Genomic DNA, 25,043 nt, shown 5'->3' on the forward strand with positions numbered 1-25,043 from the left:
TTAAACTCTCTTCCCAAGCAAGTTTCTGCCATTGTGGTGTGAAAACTCATTTGTCCTCACCATTATACTTTCATTTGGAGTTTATCTTGAGTATCCAATGAGCCACCAACTGTGAAAATGATTAAATCTACAAAATCTATCTAATGGATGGAATAAATTAGGTGTTTAAAACCTTAAGAAGAAGACGAAAAAAGGAGCAATGCCTGCTACTAGTTCCCATTCATTGAAAGAAGGGTCCAGTCCCCCGCTGGTCAGCAGGGTGGGTTGGTCCCTCCAGCGTTTGTTGGAGCCAATGGCCCTGTGACACGGAGGCTGTCCTTTGGTGAGCGCTTCATCTGTGCAAGGCTCCGTGCCTGGAATTTTCCCTAATGCCTCTTGTCTGGAGCATTGGACAGCTCCGAGAGGTGGGAGGTGGTCCCATTTTACAGATAAGGGAGCAGACAGGTTGTGGCATTTGGCAGGTGGCTTCTGAGATCTGTCCCTGACCCCAGTGATCCTGACCTCCTGGTGCCCACGCCAATGGGGCTGACCTGTGTGACCTATAAGATACTGTGGAAGTGAAGGAGTGTGACATCGGGGCTGCATCTCAAAAGGCTTTGTGGCTTCCCCCCTCACTCTCTCTCGGCTCACTGGCTCTGGGGAAGCAGCTGCCCGTGAGGACACTGGAGCGGCCTGTGGGGAGGTCCACAAGGAGATGGACTCCTGCCAGCAGCCTCAAAAGCCTCCTCGGAAGCATGTCCTCCAGCCCGGTTGAGCCTTCAGATGACTGCAGCCCCTGCCAACATCTGCCTGCAGCCTCATGAGACACAGAGCAGAACTACCGGGCCAAGCAGCTCCTGATCCAGGAAACCATCCAAGATTATTTTAGGCCACTAAGTTTTGGAGCAACTTCCTGCCTGGCAATAGAGACCTAATCCAGGCCCTCATTTGCCAGAGGAGAAAATGGGGACTCAGGGTTTCCCAGGAACGCACAACCGGCAGGGGCAGAGCTGGGGTTTGGATCCAGCCTATGTGCCTTCCACATCATCATCACCCTGTCTATGCCCAAGGCTGAAGCCGGGAGACTCAGGAGGGCCCCCTTCTTGTTCCACAGAATGAGGAGGCAGAGTGTCCGGAGGAGGGACCTTGGAGGCAGCCTGGAGGCTCAGAGAGGCGGAAAGGGACCCATCAGGGGCCACATGGCTGGGCGGCTCTCATGCCTGCCCTCACCTTCTAGAGACTTGCCCACTGGCGGCCTGGGCAGGCCTCTCTGGACATGTGCTTGCCTTTGGGTGGGCGTGGACCCACAGTAACCCAGGGTCCTCCCCAAGAGTTGCGTCTCAAACCTGGCCCATCTCGGTGCCCCTGTAAGCTCTGCCTCACAGCTTGTTCCTTGAAGGCCTTTCTCCTGAGCCACCCCAGGTGCCTCAGACCCACCCCTGGCGCCTTTTCCACTGGGGTACAGTGGCTGTGGGCCGGTGTGGGGATGGTCTCTGGCCACTTGAGCCAGACTGGGCCCCTGACGTTCACTTGGTGAAGGCTCCAGAGGTGTCTTGGGGAGACCCTGGAGGTGGGCCCAGCCACCAGTGTTCAGTGCAATTGCGCAGCACCGTTTTGGCAAATGTAATGACCCAAAAAAGGCCTTATGGGAAGGAACCAGCCAAGCAAGCTGCGCCAGGGCAGGCTTCTAAGCAATAGTGGGGGGCAGGGGAGCAGTGTTCATGGGCTTATGAACCCCATGGGCCCCCTGGGTCCCTGATTCCCCAAGTTGGCCTAGGGGACCCCAGCGGAGGTTCCTTCAGTGCCCGGTTCATTCCGACTGCCCGGGCTCATCCTTCTCCCCACCAGACTGGGCTCCCGGACCCGGCTTATTCACTGGCGCCCCCACCACCCACAGGACATGTAGTAGGAGCTCAGGAATGGTGTGCTGAGTGAGGGATGGCGCTGTGGCCGGAAGGACCCATTCAGCTTGGGAGCCCCTGTTCACAGTACTTGGAGAGTTGGTCCTGGGAGAAGCTAAGCCAGAGGCAGCCCTGTGGCCCCCAGAAAAGCCCTGCCCCCCACCAGCCCTGCTCCCCCAATGTTTTCTGAGCTCCACCTGTGCGCAGGTGCCATCCTGGTGGTGGAGGGCAGTCAGAGAAAACCAAAGTCCCTGCCCTCATGGAGCTGACGTCCAGCCGGGGGTGAGAGTACATTACATGTCAGGGGACAGTGGGCCCCATGAATAAGCAGGGGGCAGGTATGTAGTGTTAGATTGTGTCCACAGCTCTCTGGCCCTCTTCCCACACAGAGAGGAGCCAGACTTTCCTTTACTTGAACTAACTCAGCAACTCCATTCTACTGAACGGAATGCGGCAGAGGTGGCACTGGTGACTGTCCTGGCTCCATCCTGAAGGTATGTGGCTTCCGCCTAGAGACCCTAGTGGGTCTCTCTCAGGATGCCCACTGCTGGAGCCCAGGCTGTGTGGAGAGGCTACGTGTGGCTTTTTTAGCTGGCAGCCGCCTGGTGAGTGAGGGAGGGGGCCTTCCAAAGACCCCAGCCTGGGTCTACCAGCAGGCCCCCTCCCCAGTGACATCATGGAGCAGATACCACCGCATGGTGCCCTGTCTATGTCTTGAGCATATGAGATGGCTGTGGGCGGCCACTGAGCTTTGGGGTAATTTGTTACGCAGCAGAGTAACCAGGACAGCAGGGGTGGGGGGTAGAGAGGGACGGGATGGAGGGGCGCTTGGTTTGGTTGGGGATCAGCGCAGGAGGCTTTCCTGACAAGGTGGCTTTTCAGGGGGTGGAAGGAGGTGAGGGCAAGCCGCCTGGATGTCTGATGGGAGAGGGATCTCGGCAGTGGAGGCAGGAGAGGCTGAAGGGAGTGGGCGGGTGCCTGTCGGTCAGTGGAGCCAGTGGGGGACGGTCCTAGGAGATGGTCCTGAGAGGCAGGGGACGTTCAGTGCAAATTGGCCTGTGCCACTGAGACACCCAGCTTTGCTCCACATTGGAGGGCTGGGAGCAGAGAAGGGATGTGACCTGATGTAGGTTTTGATGGGACCCCCCCACTCCCCCAAGCCACTGGGTGGAAAAGAGGAAGAGAGACATTAGGAGGAAACCTTCCTGGGAGCAACCTGACTGTTCCCTGGAGATAGAGCACCCAGCTGGCCCCCACAGAAACCTGCCCTGCTGGACACTCTCATGGAGGTTTGTGAAGGCTCTAACGATTGGGGAAATGGGTACAGTGTAGGGATGTGGAAAGAGGAGGTTCCAAAGGGGGCTGTGCTGCACACGCCCCCATCTCCCTCCTTCTCTAAGGTAAAGGAGTTCTGTTGTGGCTCAGTGGATTATAAACCCGACTCGTATCCAAGAGGATGTGGGTTCAATCCCTGGCCCTGGTCAGTGGGTTGAGGATCTAGCTTTGCTGAGAGCTGTGGTGTAGGTCATGGATTCGGCTTGGATCTGGCATTGCTGTGACTGTGGTGTAGGCCGGCAGCTGCAGCTCTGATTGGACCCCTGGCTGGGGAATTTTCATATGCCGTGGGCGTGGCCCTAAAAAAAAAAACTTTAAAGAAAAAAGCTCGGATGCCAACAGCAGCTGGCCTGGGAAAGGGGCATTTTTTCTTTTCTCTGTGCTTTTCGGTACTTGCTGGTGGCCAGCCTTGCCCGAGTACTCCTTCAGGGTTTGGGGAAGGGCAGGCACAGGTGCCCATACCTCCCAGGGTCCAGCCTGCCCTTGGCCTCTGCCTCACGCGGCCCTGCTTCAAAGCATCCTCTGCTTGCCTTGGCCTTGAGCAGCCTGAGGCTCCCTGGCTCCCCGTGTCATCGGGCAGCGTCTGCTCCTGGGCAGAGCACAGGGGCTGGTTGGCACCTTTTGAGAAGGCGTCACGGTCAGATCCCAGCTTTGCCACACATGATGTGGCTCCAGGCAGGCCCCTGCCCCTCTCTGCACCTTGGTTTCCTCTTGTGTAAAATGGGGACAATCCTGTGCCTGCCACAGTTGTTGGTGATGAATTCAGTTACAGTCTCTGCTGCCTTGCCTCTCTCAGCAAAACCCTCCCATGAGCCCCCATTCGTGTGAAGTCTGAGCTGCTCAGGGCCACCTGGCCCTGACCTCCCTCGCAGCACCCCTACAAGCCCCTGGATGTCTGCATGGTGTCGCCGGGCCTCCTCTCCTGCTGATGGTCCCCATCTGTGGGGGGCTGCCTCTGGGCCTGGCACTGCCCCAGTCACCCAGGGCCTCGCCCTTCTCCAGTCCCATGGTGGCCTCTGAAGGTGGGCCCTGCGTTTCAGAAGAGGTTGGATATTCAGGGAACCAGAGTATCAAGCTGGGGTTGCAAACACAAATCCCCGCCTGCTTTTGCTGACCGCTGGTGCACAGAGGCCCAGGTAGGGCAAGGACTGAGGTGGACAAGGCGTGCCCCACCCAGATGGGCTCTCTTTTCAAACAGTGTTCAGACCCCTGCAGGACAAACCACACACCGTGGGCAGGTTGTGGCTTGTGGGCCACCAGTGTGAGACCTCTGGTGGCAGAGAAAGGATTCCTGAGCCAGGATTTAAGCCCCGGGCATGTCCTCTGGGCCGCTGCCCTCCACCTCTGGGCGCCACGGATGCTGTGGCTAGACTGGTCTCTCAGGTCGGTGCTGATGGCCTGGACCCCCTGCTCTTCTGCTCTGTGTCTCCCTCCCCTGCCCCACACCCCGGGAAGAAGTGCTCCATCTTCGGGTCTCCCCACCCCCACGCCACCCAGTACCCGATCAGGAGGGGTGAATCTGGGATGGGATAGAAGTGTCCATGCAGCTCCTGACGCACAGCAGGCGCCTGAATTACACACCAGGAGGATGAAGAAGAGGTGCTGCTTACACCCCATGGTCTGCCGGCTCTGAGCCTCCTGGTCAAAGCCGAGGTGCATCCCCCTGCCCCAGGCAGCCTTCCTTGCCTGCCCCCCAGCACTCCCCTGCTGTCACTGTTGACTTGTTTCCTGGGTGGATTGGGGGCCTTTGCGGGCACCTGGATCCCATGTGCAGACACAAAGGTGGCCCCCCGTGAGCAGGGCCACCCCCGCTCTTGCCCCCTGCCTGCCTGCGGTGGCCCCTGTGAGAACCTCGTTGGGAAATTTAAAAGGCTGCCTGGCTGGCTGGCAGTGCGGGCGAGCGTCGCTGCCATTAAGTTAATGTTATGGACCTTTTACAGGTGTGTTAAATAGACGCAGTTCTTAACGAGTATATTAAGCCAATTAAAAGCAGCCCTTTGAGTGGGATTTAATGTTGCTACAGGGAGACACAAGAGTGGGCCTCGGCAGCCCCCTGCCTCCCGGATGCTGGAGGGGGGCCCAGGCAGGGGAGGGTTCTGTTGCGGAGACCATGGAGGGGTGATCAGCTCAGGCTCCAGCTGGAGGCCGTCCAGCTTGGCCACTTGCTGTGGGTGACCTTGGGCAGCCCCCGAACCGTGAGCCTCAGTTTCTCATCTGCAAGGGGCTGAAGGGGTGGGCACGTCAGGGGCTGCTCAGGTCAGTGTGATGCTCTGCACTGGCAGGGGCGTGGTACCTGCTCAGGGGGCAGGTGGAGGTGGGAAGGGGTGGCCCAAGCTCCAGGCTTCTCTGTGGGAGCCCAGTCAGCTACCGGACAGACGCCAGCCCCTGTCCAGCTGACAGCTTCCTACTGACCACTGCATTGCCCGCCCCCTCCCCAGAGTTGTTCCCTCAGTGGGCCTCAGACTTTCTGACTGTAAAATGGGGCTTTCCCAGGGCAGGGGTGGGAGACTTAAAGGTGTGCCAGGCATCTGAACACAGTAGGTGCTTTGTGAATGCCACTTTTTTCTCATGCTGTCGTAGATTTTGCCTTCTGCCTTCTCCCTAACAATATCTGTGCTGAAATGGAGGCCGGGGAGGGGGGGTCCAGGACAGGAGGGGGCCCCTGGGCATAGGACCTCGCCTGGCCCACAGGGAGGAGCAGCCCACATCTGCATTCCCCTTTGCTGCTGACATTCTGCCCTTGGAGGTGGCAGCCTTCTGAATGCTCAATTAACGTGACACTAATTAGCTGGTGGCACCGGCAGAATCCCTAATGAGGACGCCCAGGAAGGGGGCAGGGGAAGGCAGCAGGGCCAGGGCATCGCAGCTGTTCTCTGGCCTCTGCTGGGAGGGAGGGGGGAAGGGGCAGCGTGGTTGCCAGCCCCCCGACCTGCTTCCAGCCTCAGTCCACTGCCCGGCTGGCAGCCCCAGGGCCTTGGAGGTCAGACCCAGGTGTGAATCCAGGTGCCCCAATTCCCAGCTGGGGGACCTTAAGGGAGTGACCCCAGCTCCCTGTTTCTCCCAAGTGAAGATGAAATGAGAGGATATGTGTCAAAAGGCTTGGTACACAGTGGTGCTCAGACAAGGCTGGCTGCCTGCCTTCTAGTTCTTTCCGGGCCAGACCAGGCACTGCAGGGTAGGGGTCATCACTGGGCACCACACAAAGGACCCTTCCTCTCATTCTCTGAGCGTGTGTGCACACGTGTCCAAGCTCACACACACACACACACACACGCTCAGATGCCCAGGGTCACACGTGGGAGCCACGTATGCCCAGATATTCAGGGACATGCTACACCCGCAGAGGTAAGTCATTCACATTAAAAAGCAAGAAGTAAAACTATCTCTATTCATAGATGACATAATCTTGCACAGAGAAAATCCAATGAAAAATCTACTAAAAAGAAAAAAAACATTAGAATAAACAAGTCAGCAAGTGTGCAGGATATGAAGGTCAATATAGAGAAATCAATTGTATTTCTATACATTCACAATGAACAATCCCAAATGAAATTAAGAAAATGGTTCCATATACAAGAGCATTGGGGAAAAAAAAAAAAAAAACCTTAGAATTAAATTTAACAAAAAAGCAAAAGTTATAATCTGAAAATTTTTTTTAAAAGAAATTAAAAAAGATTTAAATAAATGGGAAGATGTCACACATTCCTGGATTGGAAGACTTAAGATCAAGATGGGAGTTCCCGTCGTGGCGCAGTGGTTAACGAATCCAACTAGGAACCATGAGGTTGCGGGTTCGGTCCCTGCCCTTGCTCAGTGGGTTAACGATCCGGCGTTGCCGTGAGCTGTGGTGTAGGTTGCAGACGCGGCTTGGATCCTGCGTTGCTGTGGCTCTGGCGTAGGCCAGCGGCTACAGCTCTGATTGGACCCCTAGCCTGGGAACCTCCATATGCCGCGGGAGCGGCCCAAGAAATAGCAAAAAGACAAAACAAACAAAAAAGATCAAGATGGTAATATTCCCTAAACTGGTCTACAGAGCCAGCACCATCCCTACCAAAATCCCAGATGGCTTGTTTGCAGAAATTGACAGCTGATGCTAAAAATCAGGGGACTCGGAAGACCCAAAATAACTTGAAAAAAGACAAATTTGGACAATCACATTTCTGGTTTTGGCATAGCCAAAAAAAAAAAAAAAAAAACCACCCTCAAAATGGATCACAGATCTCTGAGTGTAGGCGCTACAACTAGAAAACTCTTAGAAACACAGAAATTTTTGCAATGTAGGGTTAAGCAAAAGCCTTTTTAGATACAAAACCAAAAGCACAAGTAACAAATGTTCCCTTCATTAAAATTAAAACCTTTTTTTTTAACGGCCACACCTGTGGCATATGGACGTTCCCAGGCGAGGGACTGAGTCCGAGCCACAGCTATGGCAACGCCAGATGCTTTAACTTACTGTGCTGGGTCAGGGATCAAACCCACACATCCACAGCGACCTGAGCCGCTGCAGTTGGATTCTTAATTGACTGTGCCACAGTGGGAACTCCAAAATTAAAACCTTTTCTACTTCAAAAGACATCAAGAGGAAAGTGGAAAAAGCAACCCTAGAATGGGAGAAAATATTTGTGAACCATGAATCCGAAAAGGGATTTGTATCTAGAAGATGTTGTTACAACTTAATAAAAAGATAAGCCAATTTTTAAAAAATGGGCAAAAGAGCAGAACAGACATTTCTTCAGAGAAGATATACAAAGGCCTCTAAGCACATAAAAACGATGCTCACCATCCTTAGCCGTTAGGGAGATGCACATCACAGTCACAGTGAGATACCATGTCATCTGCACTAGAATGGCTGGACTCAAAAAGACTGATGCTAACAAGGGTTGTGAGATGTGGAGAAATTGGAACCCTCAGACCCCGCTGATGGAAGTGTCGGACGGCACAGCTGCTTTGGGAACCAGTTTGGCAGTTCCTCTAAAAAGTAAGCATAGAATTATGATGTGACCCATCACTTCCACTCCCCAGTATATACTGCAAGAGAAGTGAAAACCTGTATCCACACAGAAACTTTTTTTTTTGTCTTTTTGTCTTTTTAGGGCTGTACTCGGGGCATACGGAGGCTTCCAGGCTTGAGTCCGATCGGAGCTATAGCCGCTGGCCTACACCAGAGCCACAGCAATGCGGAACCCGAGCCGCGTCTGTGACCTACACCACAGCTCACGGCAACGCCGGATCCTTAACCCACCGAGCAAGGCCAGGGATCAAACCCTCAACCTCATGGCTCCTAGTCGGATTCCTTAACCACTGAGCCACGATGGGAACTCCAGCATGCAGAAGCATGTACACAAATGTTCAGAGCAGCATGATTCATAATTTCCAAAAATGTGGAAACCACACAAACATCCACCAGCTGTACATGGATAAACAAAACACGGCATATCCATACAATGGAATGTTACGCGGCAATAATAAGATTGAAGTACTGACACCTGCTACAACGTGGATGAACCTTGAAAACATACTATGTAAACATGCCAGACACAGAAGGCCACATGTTCTATGATTCCATTTATATGAAATGTTCAAAATAGGTAAATCCAGAGAGACAGAAAGTAGCTTAATAGTTTGTCTAGGGCTGTGAGGGGGCTGAGGGGTAGGTGGGGAGTGACTGCTATGGGGTACTGGGTTTCTTTTGGGGGTCATGAGCAAATGGTTCAGAATTTGATATTGATGATGGTTGCACAACTCTGTGAATTGATGCTAGTAAGTAGTCATTGGTACAGTTTGAAGAGGTGAATTGTATACCTGTTACTATACAGGTGAGACTTTCCAAAAAAAAATTTTTTTATCAGTATCTTTGTGTAAAATGTATTTTCCAACTCTCTGTTAAGGGTATAGAGCCTGCGGCCTGTTTTTGTAAATAAAGTTTTATTGGAACCTAGCCATGCATACTCATTTCCGCGTGTCTGTGGCAGTTTTCAAGCTACAAGTCCACAGAGCTGAGTAGTTGCAACAGAACCTGTAGGGTCTGCAAGGCCGAAAATAGCGGTGCTTTACAGGAAAAGTTGGCCCACTGCGGCTATAGGGGAGTGAAATTGTGTTTGCTGATGTTCTATCAGCAAATCTTGCTGAGTTCTTCTCTTGCCGTTTCTATGCAGTTTTACTTCTTTTTTTTTTGTCTTTTGTCTTTTTGTTGTTGTTGTTGTTGTTGCTATTTCTTGGGCCGCTCCCACGGCATATGGAGGTTCCCAGGCTAGGGGTCTAATCGGAGCTGTAGCCACCGGCCCACGCCAGAGCCACAGCAACGCGGGATCCGAGCCGAGTCTGCAACCTACACCACAGCTCATGGCAACACCGGATCGTTAACCCACTGAGCAAGGGCAGGGACCGAACCCGCAACCTCATGATTCCTAGTCAGATTCGTTAACCATTGCGCCACGACGGGAACTCCTGCAGTTTTACTTCTAATCCTTAAAACGTATTAATTTTCCCTGTCTTCCTGAGCCAGCCAGGACCTCTGTACAGTGTGGAAAGGCAGTGATTTGGGTCTTTGTCCCCCTCTGATTTTATCATCCTGGGGGTTGGTTTTCAGTGGAATGCGGTGGATCCTCTGTGATAGAAGGAAAGTACCTGCCACCCCGGTTTGCTAAGAGCTTGTTTTTTTATTTGTTCCGTCATAAAAGGGGGCTAACTCTATCCGGCCCTGTCCCAGCCATCACTTCCATGCTGCTGTCCTCCCTTGGGCTTGGTGGGGGAGGCCCCAGACTGTCCCTCCATCCCCCAGGCTGCACTCGGCAACTGCTACATAATTGAATCTGCTGTGCAGCCAGTGGTGAGTTTTTAATTTTATTGGAATTTTAAATTGCTTTGTTTCTTCCGTATTTTATTAGTGTCAGTGGAAGCAGCTGCACCTGCAGGAATGCTCGTGGGGGCAGTGGAGCCAGCTTTGGGGTTCGGGGTGTCAGGTGGGGAGGAGCGGGAGTTGGGGGGAGACCTGCTCCCTCATCTTCTTGGGTTTGCAAGCCCTTCGAAGCTTCCTCTGTGAAGACGAGAGAGACAGGCTGGAGAACTTTCTATCCCTTTGTGGTGTAGGTGTGGGTAGAGGGGTCCTACCCTCTGAGAGAGATGGAAGCAGGTAAAGGTTTTTGTTTGTTTTTTCAGGGCTGCACCTGTGGCACATGGAGGGTCCCAGGCCAGGGGTCCATCAGAGCTGCAGCTGCCGGCCTGCACCAGAGCCACAGCAACACCAGATCTGAGCTGCGTCTGCGACCTGCACCACAGCCCACGGCAACGCCAGATCCTTAACCCACTGAGCGAGGCCAGGGATGGAACCCACATTCTCAGAGACTATGTAGGGTCCTTAACATGCTGAGGCACAACGGGACTCCTAGGTAAAGGGTTTTGAGTCTGCTGCCAGGCCCTTGGGGGTTCTGTCTTGTTCTTATTCGCACATCACAGCAGAGAAAACTAAGGCCCAGGGAAGGCCAGTCACTCATGCGGCCAAGACAGAACACTCAGCCCATTCAGGGCACAGCCAGGCCATCTTGGTGGCAAAGCCTGTGCCCTGTGCACGGTGGGTAAGGCAGGGCCGTCCCGCCACCCTCACCCTCAGGGGACTAGCCTGAGGCACAGCGGGGCTGCTTCCCTCACCCGGGCTCTGGCCAGGTGAGGGTGGAGCCTCACACCGATCTCCTGGGGTGGCTGCCTCAGCGCCCCCCTCCCCAGAGGACAGGTCCCTGAGTACATGCACCCCCGGCTCCCACAGTGCCTCCCCGGGGCCTTCTACCTGGCCCGTACTTTCAGCTGTGTGCCTGACTCGAAGTTTGTGTGTCTGAACCCTAATGAGAAAGACAAATACTTATCAGGGGCACCATCCTGACCAGCTGAGAAAGCCAGGCTTCTGTCCCAGGAGTGGGCGGGTCCCGTTTGGGACCCAGGGACTGGACCCTGCTGGGAGTAGCCCAGGATTTTCTGGCCTGAGGTGGGGAAGGGGGAGTGGACTTTTCCTCCCCCCTACGTCTTTTCCTTTCTCTCCAGGTCACTTTCTTGGGTCACCTGGAATAGGCTACAACTGCCAGCCACCCCGGCTCCTCCACCTCCCAGAGGGGTGAACTGCAGACTCAGGCCTCAGGTTCGTTGGGGCCATGTTCTCGGTGCTCGCGGCAGCCCATCCTCATGCAGCCAGGCCACTCTGATCCCATTTCACAGGAAGAAGAGGGAGGAGGGGCTCAGGCTGGGCCACATCTTCTCCCTTTTTTTTTTTTTTTTTTTGGTCTTTTTAGGGCCACACCTGAGGCATATGGAAGTTGCCAGGCTACGGATCAAATTGGCGCTACAGCTGCCGGCCTACACCACAGCCACAGCAACACCAGATCCGAGCCGCATCTGTGACCTACACCACAGCTCATGGCAACACCGGATCCTTAACCCACTGAACAAGGCCAGGGATCAAACCCACATCGTCATGGATACTAGCTGGGTATGTTACCACTGAGCTATGCTGGGAACCCATCCGCCACTGGGTTTTTGACATTATCACATATTGCTAGAGCTTATGGCTTCTTAAGTCCATCTGATCTGACCCCTCACTTTACAGAAGGGAGAACACAGACCCCAAGAGGCTGATTGACTCATCCAAGGTCATGCTACACGTGGCCCAGTCAAGACCCTTCTCCTTTGGTGAGAAACACAGGGCAGCCTGAGGTCTGGTCACGCAGCTCAAGGCCAGCCCTTCCTGTCTCAGTCAGTGCTGCCTGGGGGCCACAGGGACAGGAGGGTCAGCCTGGGCTTGAATGCCCAGGAGCCTTGTCTAGGCCTTGACCGGGGCCGCAAGGCGCCCAATTCAATTTGCTTATCTCCCTTCCTGCCTCTCTCTTTCCTGGGCTCTTCAATTACAGAGTCGGTGTCTTTTCCAGTAAGTGCACAGATGTCAAGGGTCTGAGTGGGCAGCGGAAGCCCACCTTCTCTAGTTCCAGCCTTGGAAAGAAGGACCAGCCCAGGACATGGTGCCCATAGGGCAAGACAGGAAATCCTGCACCTGGATGGTAGCAATCAGAGGCTAAAATGCAGTTTGTTTGAGCCAGCAGTCCCACCCTGGAAGAGTGGGATATACACACAGGTAACAAAGATATACACACAGGTAACAAAGATGATGTTCACGGCAGCACTGTTCGGGATAGCAAGAGACTAGAAACAACCTAAATGTCCACCAGCGGGGAGATGGTTAAAAACACTGTGTTCCTCTGTACAGTGGACTACAACGAGGGCGGGGGCGGGAATCATCTCCAAGATGTATCGGGTGGGGTGGGGTAGGGGGAGGCCAGGAGCTGAGACGCGTGTCAGGGTGCGAATGTTCACGGAAAAGGTGCTTTACTGCCCCTGCTACACGCACACACGTTTCAGGAGGGTGTTTTAAGAAACTGCTAATGCCGGTTTCCTCTGGGAAGGAGAGTTATTTTTCACTAAATTCTCATGCTTCTTGAATTTTTCCATGGACAATCTATTCAGTGAAGTAGCTAATTTTATAAAAGAGAATGTGCTCTCCCTGGAGGCCATGGAAAAGGAGGGGAGGGGGCTGTGCCTGGAAAATGTTTTTCCTTGAAACTGAAAGCTATGCCAGATGATCTGTCATTGTTCCGTTTTTGATGAGGCAGACAAATATTTCTCTAAACCCCTATCTCTGAACGAACACCATCAGAGGACCTTCAGTTCTGAGGATGTCAGTGTAACATCTTCGAACCCCCTTGTCTTTCTGGAAATAGCCTCCAGAGGCAAGTTAATCAAAATTGAACCAGCACAGGACCTAATCAAAATATATCAGAAAAGTAAAAGGCAAAACATAAGGAACGGTTGGCAAAATCCACTTCCCGTCAGAAAAACGTGGCCCCCGAAGAGGTAAGGATTATGGCCCAATATTTCATTGTGAAGGAAACAATGTTATAAGCAACTATCTCTATAAAGCAACAAATGCAAAGAGTAGGGGAAGAAAAACTTAGGAGAAAGGGAACGAGCATGGGGGCGGGGGAGGCAGCGTCACAGAAAACAGGACCACAAGTGAGCAAAATGAAAGGAAATGAGGAGTCAGGCATAATCAGAAGAGGGGACACAGGGCAGATGGGCAGAAGACGGCCAATCTGCGCTTAGCTAGAGTCCCCAAAAGAAGGAAATGGAATGGAAGCCATGGATCTGCCTGTCGAAAGGCACGGACTGTTCCAGGAAAATCAGTCTGAACGGTCAACTCCAAGACACAGGCTGCTAAAGTAACGACATGAGTGACGTGGAAAGATCAAAATGAAATATAAAGGAGGAAGAATCAGGCTTTCACTTCTCCATGGCAACAGTCAACATTAGACTAGAACAACGTCTACAAGAACTCCTCAAGGAAACAGAGTGACCCAGGGATTATTTTTTTTTGCTCATTCAAGTCGAAAAGTCAACAGACAGACCCTTCTGAATGTGTGGGAATTCCAGGAGTGTTATTTACAGGAGACACAAACTGAGGGCAACTTCAGATGATGGAAGAACAAGGCAAAAGGACTGGTGGTGAGCCCAGACCCTGTTTATCTTAGATGGAAATGACTGGTGATGCGACCGGACGCTAACCTCACAAGCCCTACGAATAGGTAATGGTATCACTAAGAAGAGCAGGCATGGGGAAAGAGGGGGACAGGAGTCTAAGTACACAGTGTCCTCCTTTTTAAGGGCTGGAATCAAAAGATATTTAAAGCTGATGTCAGGTCACAGAGCTTTAAAAGGATGAAGTGAACTCTGAGAAACTGTTGTAAAGAGAAGAAAATATGCTAAGTTCATCATTATGTTCCTCTTAGGGTCGATGGAATTGATACTGTTCCCCAAGAAACAGAGAATTAGGGGATTATTTAACATGACACCACTAGATCAAGGATACCAGCCTTCCCTATGATTAGTAGGTACACAAAACAGACCGTAGATCACACAGGGAAAGATGTTTCAAAGCCATTAAGAGAAAGCACAGCATGACTGAACTAAGACCTGACATCATTATATCAGTAAATGTAAATGGGCTAAACTCTCCTATTAAAAATTTTTAAAAGGCATTTAGATTGGATCACAAAGCTTAATTCAACTCTATGTTCTATGAGTCACATCTAAACAAAGTAATTCAGAAGGTTGAAATAAAAGGATTGGCAAAGGTTTCAAGAAAAACACGAGTTACAAAAGCATCTTAATAGGCAGTTACCATCTTAGTAGATAAAACCAAATCCAGGCCAAAAAGAATTAAATACAGCAAAGAAGGATGCAATTCACTATTAAGATTTAAGGTGTTAATATCTGTTCATTAAATAACATTATTGCATCACCATTCCTAAGGCCAAAGCTTTAGGTACTACAAGAAGAAATAGACTGACACACGTTAGTGGTAGGCATCTGATTCATTTCTCTATCCATGACAGGTAAGTAAGGATACACAAGATCTAACTAATGTGATCAGTGAGGTAAATACAACTGGAAAACACCAAACTCTGAATCATGGAAACAAAGCCACAACTTTTCAAATCCCCATTAAAAGTCACAAAACTTGCAAAATGACCATCGATTATAGCACAAAGAGAGGACTTCACTGAAGTCCAAAAAAGTAGAAATCATAGACCATATTCTCTGATTATGAGGCAAGAGAACTAGAACTAACAAAATGCAAAAGCACCTACTACCTGGGTGGATAGATGGAACTCAAATGATACTGAAATCAAAGAAATCAAAGCCCAAATTATAAACTATCTAGAAAATACTGATAATAAAAATACTATATATTAAAACCTATAGGATATAGCCAAAGCAGTGCTCAGAGGATTCAGAGCCTTAATTTTTCTTTTTTTCTTGCTTAGCACTGTGAAGATTTAAGCTTCTCAAGAAATTTGTTTTGGCTATGCCCACGGCGTACAGGTTCTTGGGCTAGGCATTGAACCTGTGTCACAGCAGCGGCCCAGGCCACAGCAGTGACAATGCCGGCTCCTTAACCTGCTGAGCCACCAGGGAGATTTTAAAAAGGAAAGCAGGAGGAAGATTTTAATCAAGACAAATGCATAAATTAATGGACTAGAAACCAGAAAAGGGTAATTACTAATAAATGGATCTCCTAAAAATGGTTCTGTGGGAGAGGGGGAATAGATAACCTCATTAGCTAACTAACCTAATTTTAAAAATGGGGAGGGGAGCACAATATATACAATGTAAGAAACAAGGGTGAGATAATTATTTAAAAGAATTTAAATTATTTTGTGCAACGTATGCAAATATATTTGAAGACCTAGATAAAATGGATGCTTTTCTAGAGAAACATAATTTACCAAATGCATTCAAGAACAATTAGATCATGGAGTTCCCATCGTGGCTCAGTGGTTAAAGAATCTGACTAGGAACCATGAGGTTGCGGGTTCCATCCTTGGCCTTGCTCAGTGGGTTAAGGATCTGGAGTTGCCGTGAGCTGTGGTGTAGGTTGCAGCCGCAGCTGGGATCCCAAGTTGCTGTGGCTCTGGCGTAGGCCGGCAGCTACAGCTCTGATTCGACCCCTAGCCTGGGAGTCTCCATATGCCGCGGGAGCGGCCCAAGAAATGGCAAAAAGACAAAAAAAAAAAAAAAAGGAACAGCTAGATCAATTATTACAGAAGAAATAGTATGCCTCAGAGCTATCTATCCAGCCGCTCCATGAATGCACTAACTCAGACGGCTTCATGAAGGATCAATCAATCTTTAAAAAACAGTCCATTTCTACTTAATGTGATATTAAGCACAAAGAAGGAAAGCCTCCATTGTCTTTATGAAGCAAGTGTAAACGCTGCTAGCAAAACTCAACAGACTGTTCCCAAAAAAAAGAAACTAAAAAAAAAAAAGACTATTCTCACTGATGAAATTGAGGCAAAACACCTAAAAAAATTAGAAAATCCAATCTCACAGTATAACAAAGCCTTTATCATGACCAAGTGGGAACTAACCAGGAATGCAAGGATGGTTCACTATTAAGAATTCTATATTATTCATATTAATAGATCAAAGGGGAAAAAATACCAGTTTGACATACACTGAGAAGTCATTTGGTAAAGTTCAAATTCCATTCCTGATTTTTTAAATTCTTAATAAAACAAGAATAGATGGACGCTTATTTAATCTGATGAAATATCTGCCCCTAAACCAGCATTTTGTGTAATGAGGAAATCCTAGAAGCTTCTTGTTAAAGTCAGACAAAGCAAGAATGCCGCCACTATTGTTTTTCATTGTTCCAGGGATAGTAGCCAACACTATTAAATAAAATTTAGGTATCAAGGTATAAAACTTGCAAAGAAGGAGGTCAAATTACCATTTGCAAATGATTTGATAGTATAACTGGAAAACCTAAGAGAATAAATTGAAAAAGCATTACAGACATTAAAAGAGTTCAGTAAGGTGGCAGGAGTTAACTGCCTTTATATAAACAACCTCTCTTTATGGAAGAAAAGACTAGCCAAGAAAGGTTAACTTTCCAAAGGAAGTAAACTTCTAAAACGTGCAAGATCTAAATGAATGGAAATACTAAGACATTCCAAGGGACACAAAAGTCTGAACAAACAGAAAGGTATAGATCATGTTATTGGAGGGAAAGACATCACTGTAAAAATGCCATTTTTTCCTAAATTATAAATCTCATGCAATAGCAAAACAGGATTTTTTTTTTTTAACCTAGATAAGTTGATTCCATAGTCCAGACAGAAAACCAAAGAAATTCTGTGTAAGAGAGTGGAGAAAGCAAGGAGCAAGAAGCACCACCAGATATTAAAATGTATTAGGGAGTTCCCATCGTGGCTCCACAGAAATGAATCTGACTAGTATCCATGAGGACACAGGTTCGATCCCTGGCCTTGCTCAGCGGGTTAAGGATCTGGCGTTGCCATCAGCTGTGGTGTAGGTCGCAGAGGCAGTAGGATTTGGCATTGTTGTGGCTGTGCCCCAGGCTGGCTGTGGCAGCTCTGGTTTGACCCCTTGCCTGGGAAATTCCCTATGCTCCGGGTGTGCCCCTAAAAAGAAAAAAAAAAAAGTATTATATACGCACTACAATATGGATGTATTTTGAAAACATTATGCAAAGGGAAAGAGGCCAGTCACAAGAGGCCACAGACTAAATGAGTTCCTTACAGAAATCCAGAACAGGGGAATCTATAGAGAAAGGGCGAGGGAGTGACTGCTGATGGGGAAGGGGTTTCTTTCTTTCTTTTTTTTTTCTTTTTAGGGCCGCACCCACGGCATATGGAAGTTCCCAGCCTAGGGGTTGAATCAGAGCTTCAGCTGCCAGCCTACGCCACAGCCACAGAAACACAAGATCCGAGCTGCAACTGCGACCTACGCCATGGCTCACGGCAACGCCAGATCCCTGACCCACTGAGTGAGCCCAGGGATCAAACCGGCATCCTAATGGATACTAGTTGGATACATTCCCGCTCTGCCACAACAGGAACTCCCAGGGATTTCTTAAGGTGATAAAAATACTCTAAAATGAACTGTGCTGGAGTTCCCGTCGTGGCGCAGTGGTTAACGAATCCGACTAGGAACCATGAGGTTGCGGGTTCGGTCCCTGCCCTTGCTCAGTGGGTTAACGATCCGGCGTTGCCGTGAGCTCTGGTGTAGACCGGCAGCTGCAGCTCCGATTGGACCCCTAGCCTGGGAACCTCCATATGCCGCGGGAGCGGCCCAATAAATACCAAAAAGACAAAAAAGAAATATAAATAAATAAATAAATAAAATGAACTGATGGTTGCAAAATTCTGTAAATATACTAACAACCTCTGAATGGTACACTTCAAATGGGTGGACTGTATGTATGGTATGTCAATAATATCTCAATGAAGCCATCAGAATTTTATTTATTTATTTATTTATTTTTTGTCTTTTTGCTATTTCTTGGGCCGCTCCCACGGCCACGTGGAGATTCCCAGGCTAGGGGTCCAACCGGAGCCGCAGTCACCGGCCTACGCCGGAGCCACAGCAACACGGGATCTGAGCCGCGTCTGCAACCCACACCACAGCCCACAGCAACGCCAGATCATCAACCCACTGAGCAAGGCCAGGGACTGAACCCGCAACCCCACGGTTCCCAGTCGGATTCGTCAACCACTGCGCCACCACGGGAACTCTCATATTTTAAAATGCATTATATTGTTGCAGTAGTTAACAGTATTGCACTGATATTTGAATACACTTGGATCCATACCTCACACTTTACACCAGATAAAGTACCAATCGGAGATCATATATATTTTAAAAGTTAAGCCATTAAATCAGAAGAAACCCTGGGGAAGTTTTTTTTTTTTTAATCTCTGCATGAGAAAGGATATTCTAAGTATGACACAAAATCCAAAGGCCATAAAAAGAAATACTGACAATTTCACTTCATGAAAATACCTCCATGGCAGAAATAAAGACAAATGACAACTTGGGGAAGACATCTGCGATTCATATGATAGAAGTCTAATTCCATCATATACAAAGAGCTCCTACAAATCAATAAAGACAAATGGAAAAAATGGACCAAGAAGATGTGAATAGATAAACCAGTCAAGCCACATCTGTCAAAATTACAAATGCACATACCTTCAACCTTCCCACTTGTAGAGGTTTACACTATAGTTTCATTCACACCTTTGTGACACACAGTGACAGAGTTTGTTGCTGTACTGCTTGGGATGGCAACAGGTTCATATAGGTCTCCTTAGGGGACTGGTCAAATAAACTTTGGATCATCCATGCTATGAAAAACTATATGGCAAAAGAATGAGGAAGCTCTTTAGTTGCTGACATATAGGATGTATTGCTAGGTGAAAAAAGGTGTAGGTAAAATATGTGTATATACACATATTTGCTGGGATGTGCAAAACACATCTGGGAGGACACACAGGAGGCTGATAACATTGGCTGCCTCTGGAAGGAGACAGGGCTATGCAACAGTGGGAGAAAAAGGCTTTTGTCTCTGTAGCCCTTCATTTCTTTTGAATACTGGACCACATGAATCTATTATACTGTGTCTAAAGATAAAGACATATTGAAAAAAGCAACAGCAGTAAGCACAATGATAAATGGCAACTGAACCTGTGCTAGGATAAAGGCAATAGGGAAGGGTAGGGACTGTGGTGCACTGGAGGTGAGTATCCCCCTTTAAAAAGGCAGTGGTTCCATTCAAACCAATAGCGCAATACAGGCACACAGGCTTCTGTTACCAGATCCTCTGATATGATGTTCAAGAGACACTAGATCCGGATTTTTATACAAATCTCCCTGATTTTAAATGTTTCTAAATACTTCAAAAAGAAACCCAATGGTGGATAAAAATAATCAGATCAGCTCAGTCCCTGTCCTAGATGGCAAAGGAGGACAGACCCTTGGAGGTCCCTAAGTCCAGCTCCTTGATCTGACACACCGAAAAAACACGGCCCAGAGAGGGACAGGACGTGCCCAAAATCACACAGCATTGCAAGCTCCAAGCCAGGATCCTGTTCAGAACTACACCCGATCCTTGAATAATGTAGGGGTCCATTCAAGTATAAATTATAGTTGGCCCTCCGTATCCTTGGTTCTTCCACATCCATGGATTCAACTAACTATGGACCCGATAATACTGAAGTTTACTGCTGAAGCATATCTATGTCTAAGTGGACCTGCACACTTCAAACCCGTATTGTTCAAGAACCAGCTATATTTGCTTCCCCTTTATCCTGCTCTGCCGATGCAGGACCATGAAGATCAGAGACAGACATGGTGGGGTTGCAGAGAAGTGCTGGGGTTGGGGCTGTGGTGCTGGTAGTGGTCAGAGAGGCCTGTTGGAAGGTCATGCTTTGTGGAAGTCAGCTGGACAAAGGGAGGCAGCACAGCATGGGGAAGGCCTGGGAGACACAGCTGGTCCAAAGCGGGGTCGTGGTGGGCAGACGTAGATGGCCTGTGCTGGGGTCGGGGAGCTCAGTGTATCCAGGGGAGAGCCAGCCTGGGTGACTCGGAGAGGGTAGAGGAAGGGGCGGGGCCGGGGACACACAGGGGCGTGTCACTCACACTTGCGCAGCTCCAGGCTCTTGGTCGGGCAAGCCAGGTGTTGGCCTGGGGCGTTCTGGGTCCTCTGCAGACAGGCCAGCATGGCTGAGCTGGGGGCCTGTGGCAGGGCGCCTTCTGCGGCAGGGTCCCTGTGAGGACAGAGACAGACAAGGTGCTGGTGATGCAGGGCCACCTCCCACCTACTCGGACTGGGAGTCACAGCCAGCAACCCGCCCTGCTCAGTGTAGGGGTCTGTGTGTGCTTCCAGACACCCTCAGGCCTGCTCAGATCCTCACCCCATCTGTGCTCCCTCAGCAAGCTGTCCTCCCAGGGGTGGTGGCCTCCAGCTGTGTTGTAACCACCTGCCAGCAAATCTGTACCAACCCCCATCAAGGGCAAAGACCCCATCAGGTCATCTCTGGAACTGACACAGGGGGCTGCCCAGGAACTGCCACTGATGAAGTATTGGTCTGCCCCCTGCCTGGAGTGTTCTTACAGCACCCCTGGAGGGGAGGTGTTCGGGAGGGTGACCCTGGGAGGACAGGGGGTGCTCCAACCCTGACTGGGTCTGAACCTGGCCTTGGTCTCAGACTGAGCCCTGAGCCCAGGCCCCAAGGCCCATCAGGGCTCCCTGGCCAAGCTGCCTACCCCAGATGTAAAGGGTAGGGCCACCCCGGGCAGCACTGCCCTGTCAGGCTGTGGAGAGGTCCCCCATAGGTGGCAGTTCAGACATGGCTCTGCACAGGTCCACGTCTGTCACTCATCCAGACTCACATGGAAATGAGCATCTTCTTCACACAACCCAGCTTCCCAGGAACCCAGGGCCTGCCCTGGATGGATGGGGAGAGGGTGGGAGGTTTCTGGCCAGAAAGGAGAAGGTGGGCCCAGGTGTGGGTTCAACTTGGACCTTCCTAATGTCCTGCCAGCTTGGGCGCTTCTGTCTCCACCCCACCCCCTCCCCCAGGGCCTGAGCTGCTAAGCTGGGCTAGTTTTAAAAAAGAAGGCGGAGGTGGAGGGGGGTGTTAGTGGGGGGGTGTTGAAAGGGATGAAAGGGAAGTTATTTAATACTAAACAGGTGTCTGGAGCCCTAAATTCTGCCGCTTTCTTCTAATAATGAAGTATTCATGAGGAAAAGCCTTTTTTCACTACTTTCTTAAGATACTAATTTCACAACAAGCTCCTTGTTACCACGCAATTATTCCAATCTTGTATTTCCCCGAGACGGTAGCAGCCTCCTGTCTGTCCTGGACTCTCGGTAAATGAAAGACAATCACGTAACCACCTTTCATTATGCTCTATTTTACTTTCAGCAAAGGTAGCCTGAAAGAAATGATTTACTCTGAAAGGGACTTTTATTCAGTTTCAAAACCAATTTTCTCCTATTACTGTCTCAGAAAAAAAAAAAAGTGGGGGGTGGATGGGGGAGGGTCGGTGGTTCTCATAACCCCCTCCCCCCCAGTCGCCAGCCTTAACGCAGCGACTCAATAAAAGCTGCGGTATCCACTTCCTGGCTTTGATTTCTGGTAATTTTAAAATATGCCATTACAATCAGGCAGAAATTATACAGTTTAAAAAGGGAATGAAGTGGGGCTTATTGCAGGAATGAAAACCCTTGACTGCAGGAACGAGGCGCCGCTCCCAGGGGACTTGGGACGTGAGCGGGCATTGGGAGTGGGCCTCTCTGGGGCCCTCTGGGTCACACCCACACACACGGGGAGTGGGTCCCCTCGGATACCGGGGACACGCGGACACACTGCCCGCCATGCGGCACAGGTGCGTGGTGGTGCATGCGCAATACGTACATTTCCCTGAAGACAGGGCGGGCACACCTAGCCTAAGCCCCGCCTACCCAGAGTGACACGCCCCTCCTCACCCTCTGGCTCATCCTCATCTGAGGACACGGATGATTGTGTGCCCACCTGGAGGGTAAGAGGCCTGTGGCGACCCTGGCAGCCCAGCCCCTCGCCCCAACTCCAACCCCCAAACAGCGGCCACTTGCTCCCCTGACACCAGGGTTAGGGGACAGAGGGAATGGCCAGGGAAGGCCAGCCGGCTGCAGGGCCCAGGCAAGACCTCTCCCTCCATAGATGGGAGAGGCTAGAGAGAAGCAGGCTTGTCCTCTCACCACTGGGCTACACTGCTGCCCACAGGAAGGAGGGAGGCCAGCCACCAGGCATGCAGAGGAAACCAGGGCTGGAAGCATAGAACCAGCACCTGCTGTGTGACTCCACAGGAACTACTGCCCTCTCAGGCCTTATAAAGCACCTCCATGATCCCTCCCCTGTCATTTTTCTCCAGGATCCTGGCCAAACCCAACCCCATCTTGGGAGGTCCTCCCAATCTTCAGCCTTTCATCAGGTGCCAGGGGCCCCAAATCCCAGCCCCTCTCCAGCCATCCCCCCACCTCCCTGGGGCCATGCTTCCCAGCCCCAGGCAGGCTGGAGGCTGCACTGCTTATTGGGTGAGGGGCAGGGTGCCTATTCTGGGGCCTCTCATCAACTGCCCTCCCAGTAGGGCTCTGGTTTTCACAGTGACCTGACAGTGGATGTGCAGGCAGTTCTGGCCCATCTCGGGGCCATAGAGGATTCCTCAGAGGAGATGGATCCACATTAAGCCCTCAGTTCAGCTTTCCTGGTACAGCCGCCAGGATCACTGCACCTCTTGCTTCTGGAGGCCCAGAAGCCTGAGAGACAGGCCTCACTTGGTGAGGAGGAATTTCTTTCTCAACACTCCCAATCCCCCCAACTCAGAGCCTCTTCTCCCAGAAACCCCATGCCCTGCTGCTCAGGCAGGAGTGTGGGGGGTGGGGTGGGGGGGCAGTGTGGGAGGGGGACAGGGCCAGCTCTATACCATCTGCATCATCTACGAAAAAGACAAATAGAGCAGAGCCCTCTTGTTGGCCTTAAAATGTTTCTCTGGCCTCAGAATGAAGCCTAACCCTCCTCACCTGGCCCTCAAGGCCACTATGAGCTGCCCCCCAGCCTCCAGTCTCTCCTAGCCTTCCCTCCACTCTTGCAGGCTCACGCCTCCAAGCTTTTGCTGGTGCTGGTCCCTCTGCTTACAGCACGGCCACTTGATCCATTTTAACTCAGACTCTGGCTCCCCTCCCGTGGGCATCCCCGCTCACAGCCCTAATCACACTGAGTTGTAATTGCCAATTTTCATGTCTCTCTTTCTCCACTGGACTGTGAGTTTCTCCAGGGCAAGGACCATGTCTTATTTGTCTCTTTCTCCCCACTGCCTGGCAAAGAGTAATCACTTAATAAATAGGTGTTGAATGAATGGCTGAATCCATGAATTGGTTATTGTCAGATGAAGGGACCGAGGCCCAGAGAAGTCAAGCGTCCTGTACAAGGTCACACAGCAAGCTAGAGACAGGACTGGGGCAGGTGCTTAAAATACTCATGATCTTCCCATGGCTCCACCCTGTCCCCCTGCCCCCTCTCAGCTTGGCATCATCCCTTCTGCAGAAAGCCAGCCCCTCAGAGCTCCCACCCCGACTCATTACTCCCCCAGCCACTGGCCATCCTGGGAGCGCTGCTCATTTTTGAAACTCTATCTGCAAATCGGGCTGTTTATAAGCCCAAGGTCTTTTGTGACTTTAATAATAAAAAGGGGGGAGGGAGGGAATGTCGCAAGCCTCAATGATTAGAATGCTTTGGCACCGTCCCCGTCCCCGACATAGGGGCTGATAAGACGCCTTATCTCGGCGGCACCCCTAGGAAAAGGTCCCCTCCACCAGATAACGCCCCCAGCTGTCGATATGCCCTTTCATAGCTGAGGATTTAGATAAAGGAAATGTGACAGGGGAGGGGAAAGAAAGGAAGGAACTTTCCAAGTCCGAGGAGAAATTGAGTCTGTGCTGCACTGCACGCCTTGGCAGAACAATACACAGCAGAAGGATGTCTAAAGGCTGTCTTTATTTTTATTAAAAGAACAGGGAATTGGGGCCTTTGGCCTGCCCACCTTTTGTCATCTTTTCCAGCCTGTCTGGCTGCAGGGGCTGTTGGGGAGCCACCCCCAGCACCCCCCACACCTCCAGGGCGAACGGGGAGCTTGGAAATAACAGTATGCGTGTTAGTGCTAATAATAGCACCGCACACTTACTGAATGCTCCCTCTGGGCCATGCCACATCTGCATCCTGTCTGTTATTCCTTACCGCATCCTCCTAGCTGCTTCTGGGGTGGCTTCTATTTTTAGCCGCATTTCACAGATTAGGAAACAGAGAGGGGAAGTAATCTGCCTAAGGTCACACAGCTTTTAGATGACAGAGCCTGAGGATGTCAACCCCAGCCAGCCCCTCAGCCCCACACCGTCGGCCTCCACTCCAGCCCTGGCTCCCTCATGGTGTGGCGGGGGAGGGTGCATGAGCCCCCAGCTCCCAGACAGCTGGGCAGGAAGGAACAGCAGCCAAGTACTGCTTCTCCTCAGTGCCAAGACTTTGATTCTGCTCCAGGAGGGGCTGGGACCACAGAGAGGGAGATGAGAGGAGGAGAAGGAGGAAGGGGGTCTCCCAGGAAGCCACTTACTCATCTCATAAACATTCACGGAGGACAACATGTGAGGCCTTTTGTGGGCAGGACAATACTGAGATGGCTAAAGCAAGGCCCTGCCTCTGCGAGGGAACCATTCCTGGGTGGCTGTCATTTATCCAGCCATTCAGTCACTCATTCAGTCAGGCAGCAAACACTCCCTGAGCATCTCTGGGGGGGCAGCGTCATGCCAGGTGCTGGCAGTATGGAAATTGGTGACAAAAGAGCACCCAACCAGAACTGCCTTCCTTCTCCCAGGTCCAGCCTGTTACA

The 25,043-nt window shown here is 50.7% G+C and overlaps 1 protein-coding gene across 1 annotated transcript in view; it reads right to left on the reverse strand.

Moving 5' to 3' along the window:
* The window catches only part of FAM222A (family with sequence similarity 222 member A), a 55,805-nt gene that overhangs the window by 4,985 nt on the left and 25,777 nt on the right, over nucleotides 1-25,043 (reverse strand). Inside the window, exon 2 of the mRNA XM_047761253.1 lies at nucleotides 20,259-20,386. Coding sequence (XP_047617209.1) covers nucleotides 20,259-20,340 — 82 coding nt within the window. The 5' untranslated portion in view covers nucleotides 20,341-20,386. The remainder of the gene's footprint in view (nucleotides 1-20,258; nucleotides 20,387-25,043) is intronic.

Source organism: Phacochoerus africanus, chromosome 15, assembly GCF_016906955.1.
Source record: "Phacochoerus africanus isolate WHEZ1 chromosome 15, ROS_Pafr_v1, whole genome shotgun sequence".
In the NCBI taxonomy this organism is placed as follows: Eukaryota; Metazoa; Chordata; class Mammalia; order Artiodactyla; family Suidae; genus Phacochoerus; species Phacochoerus africanus.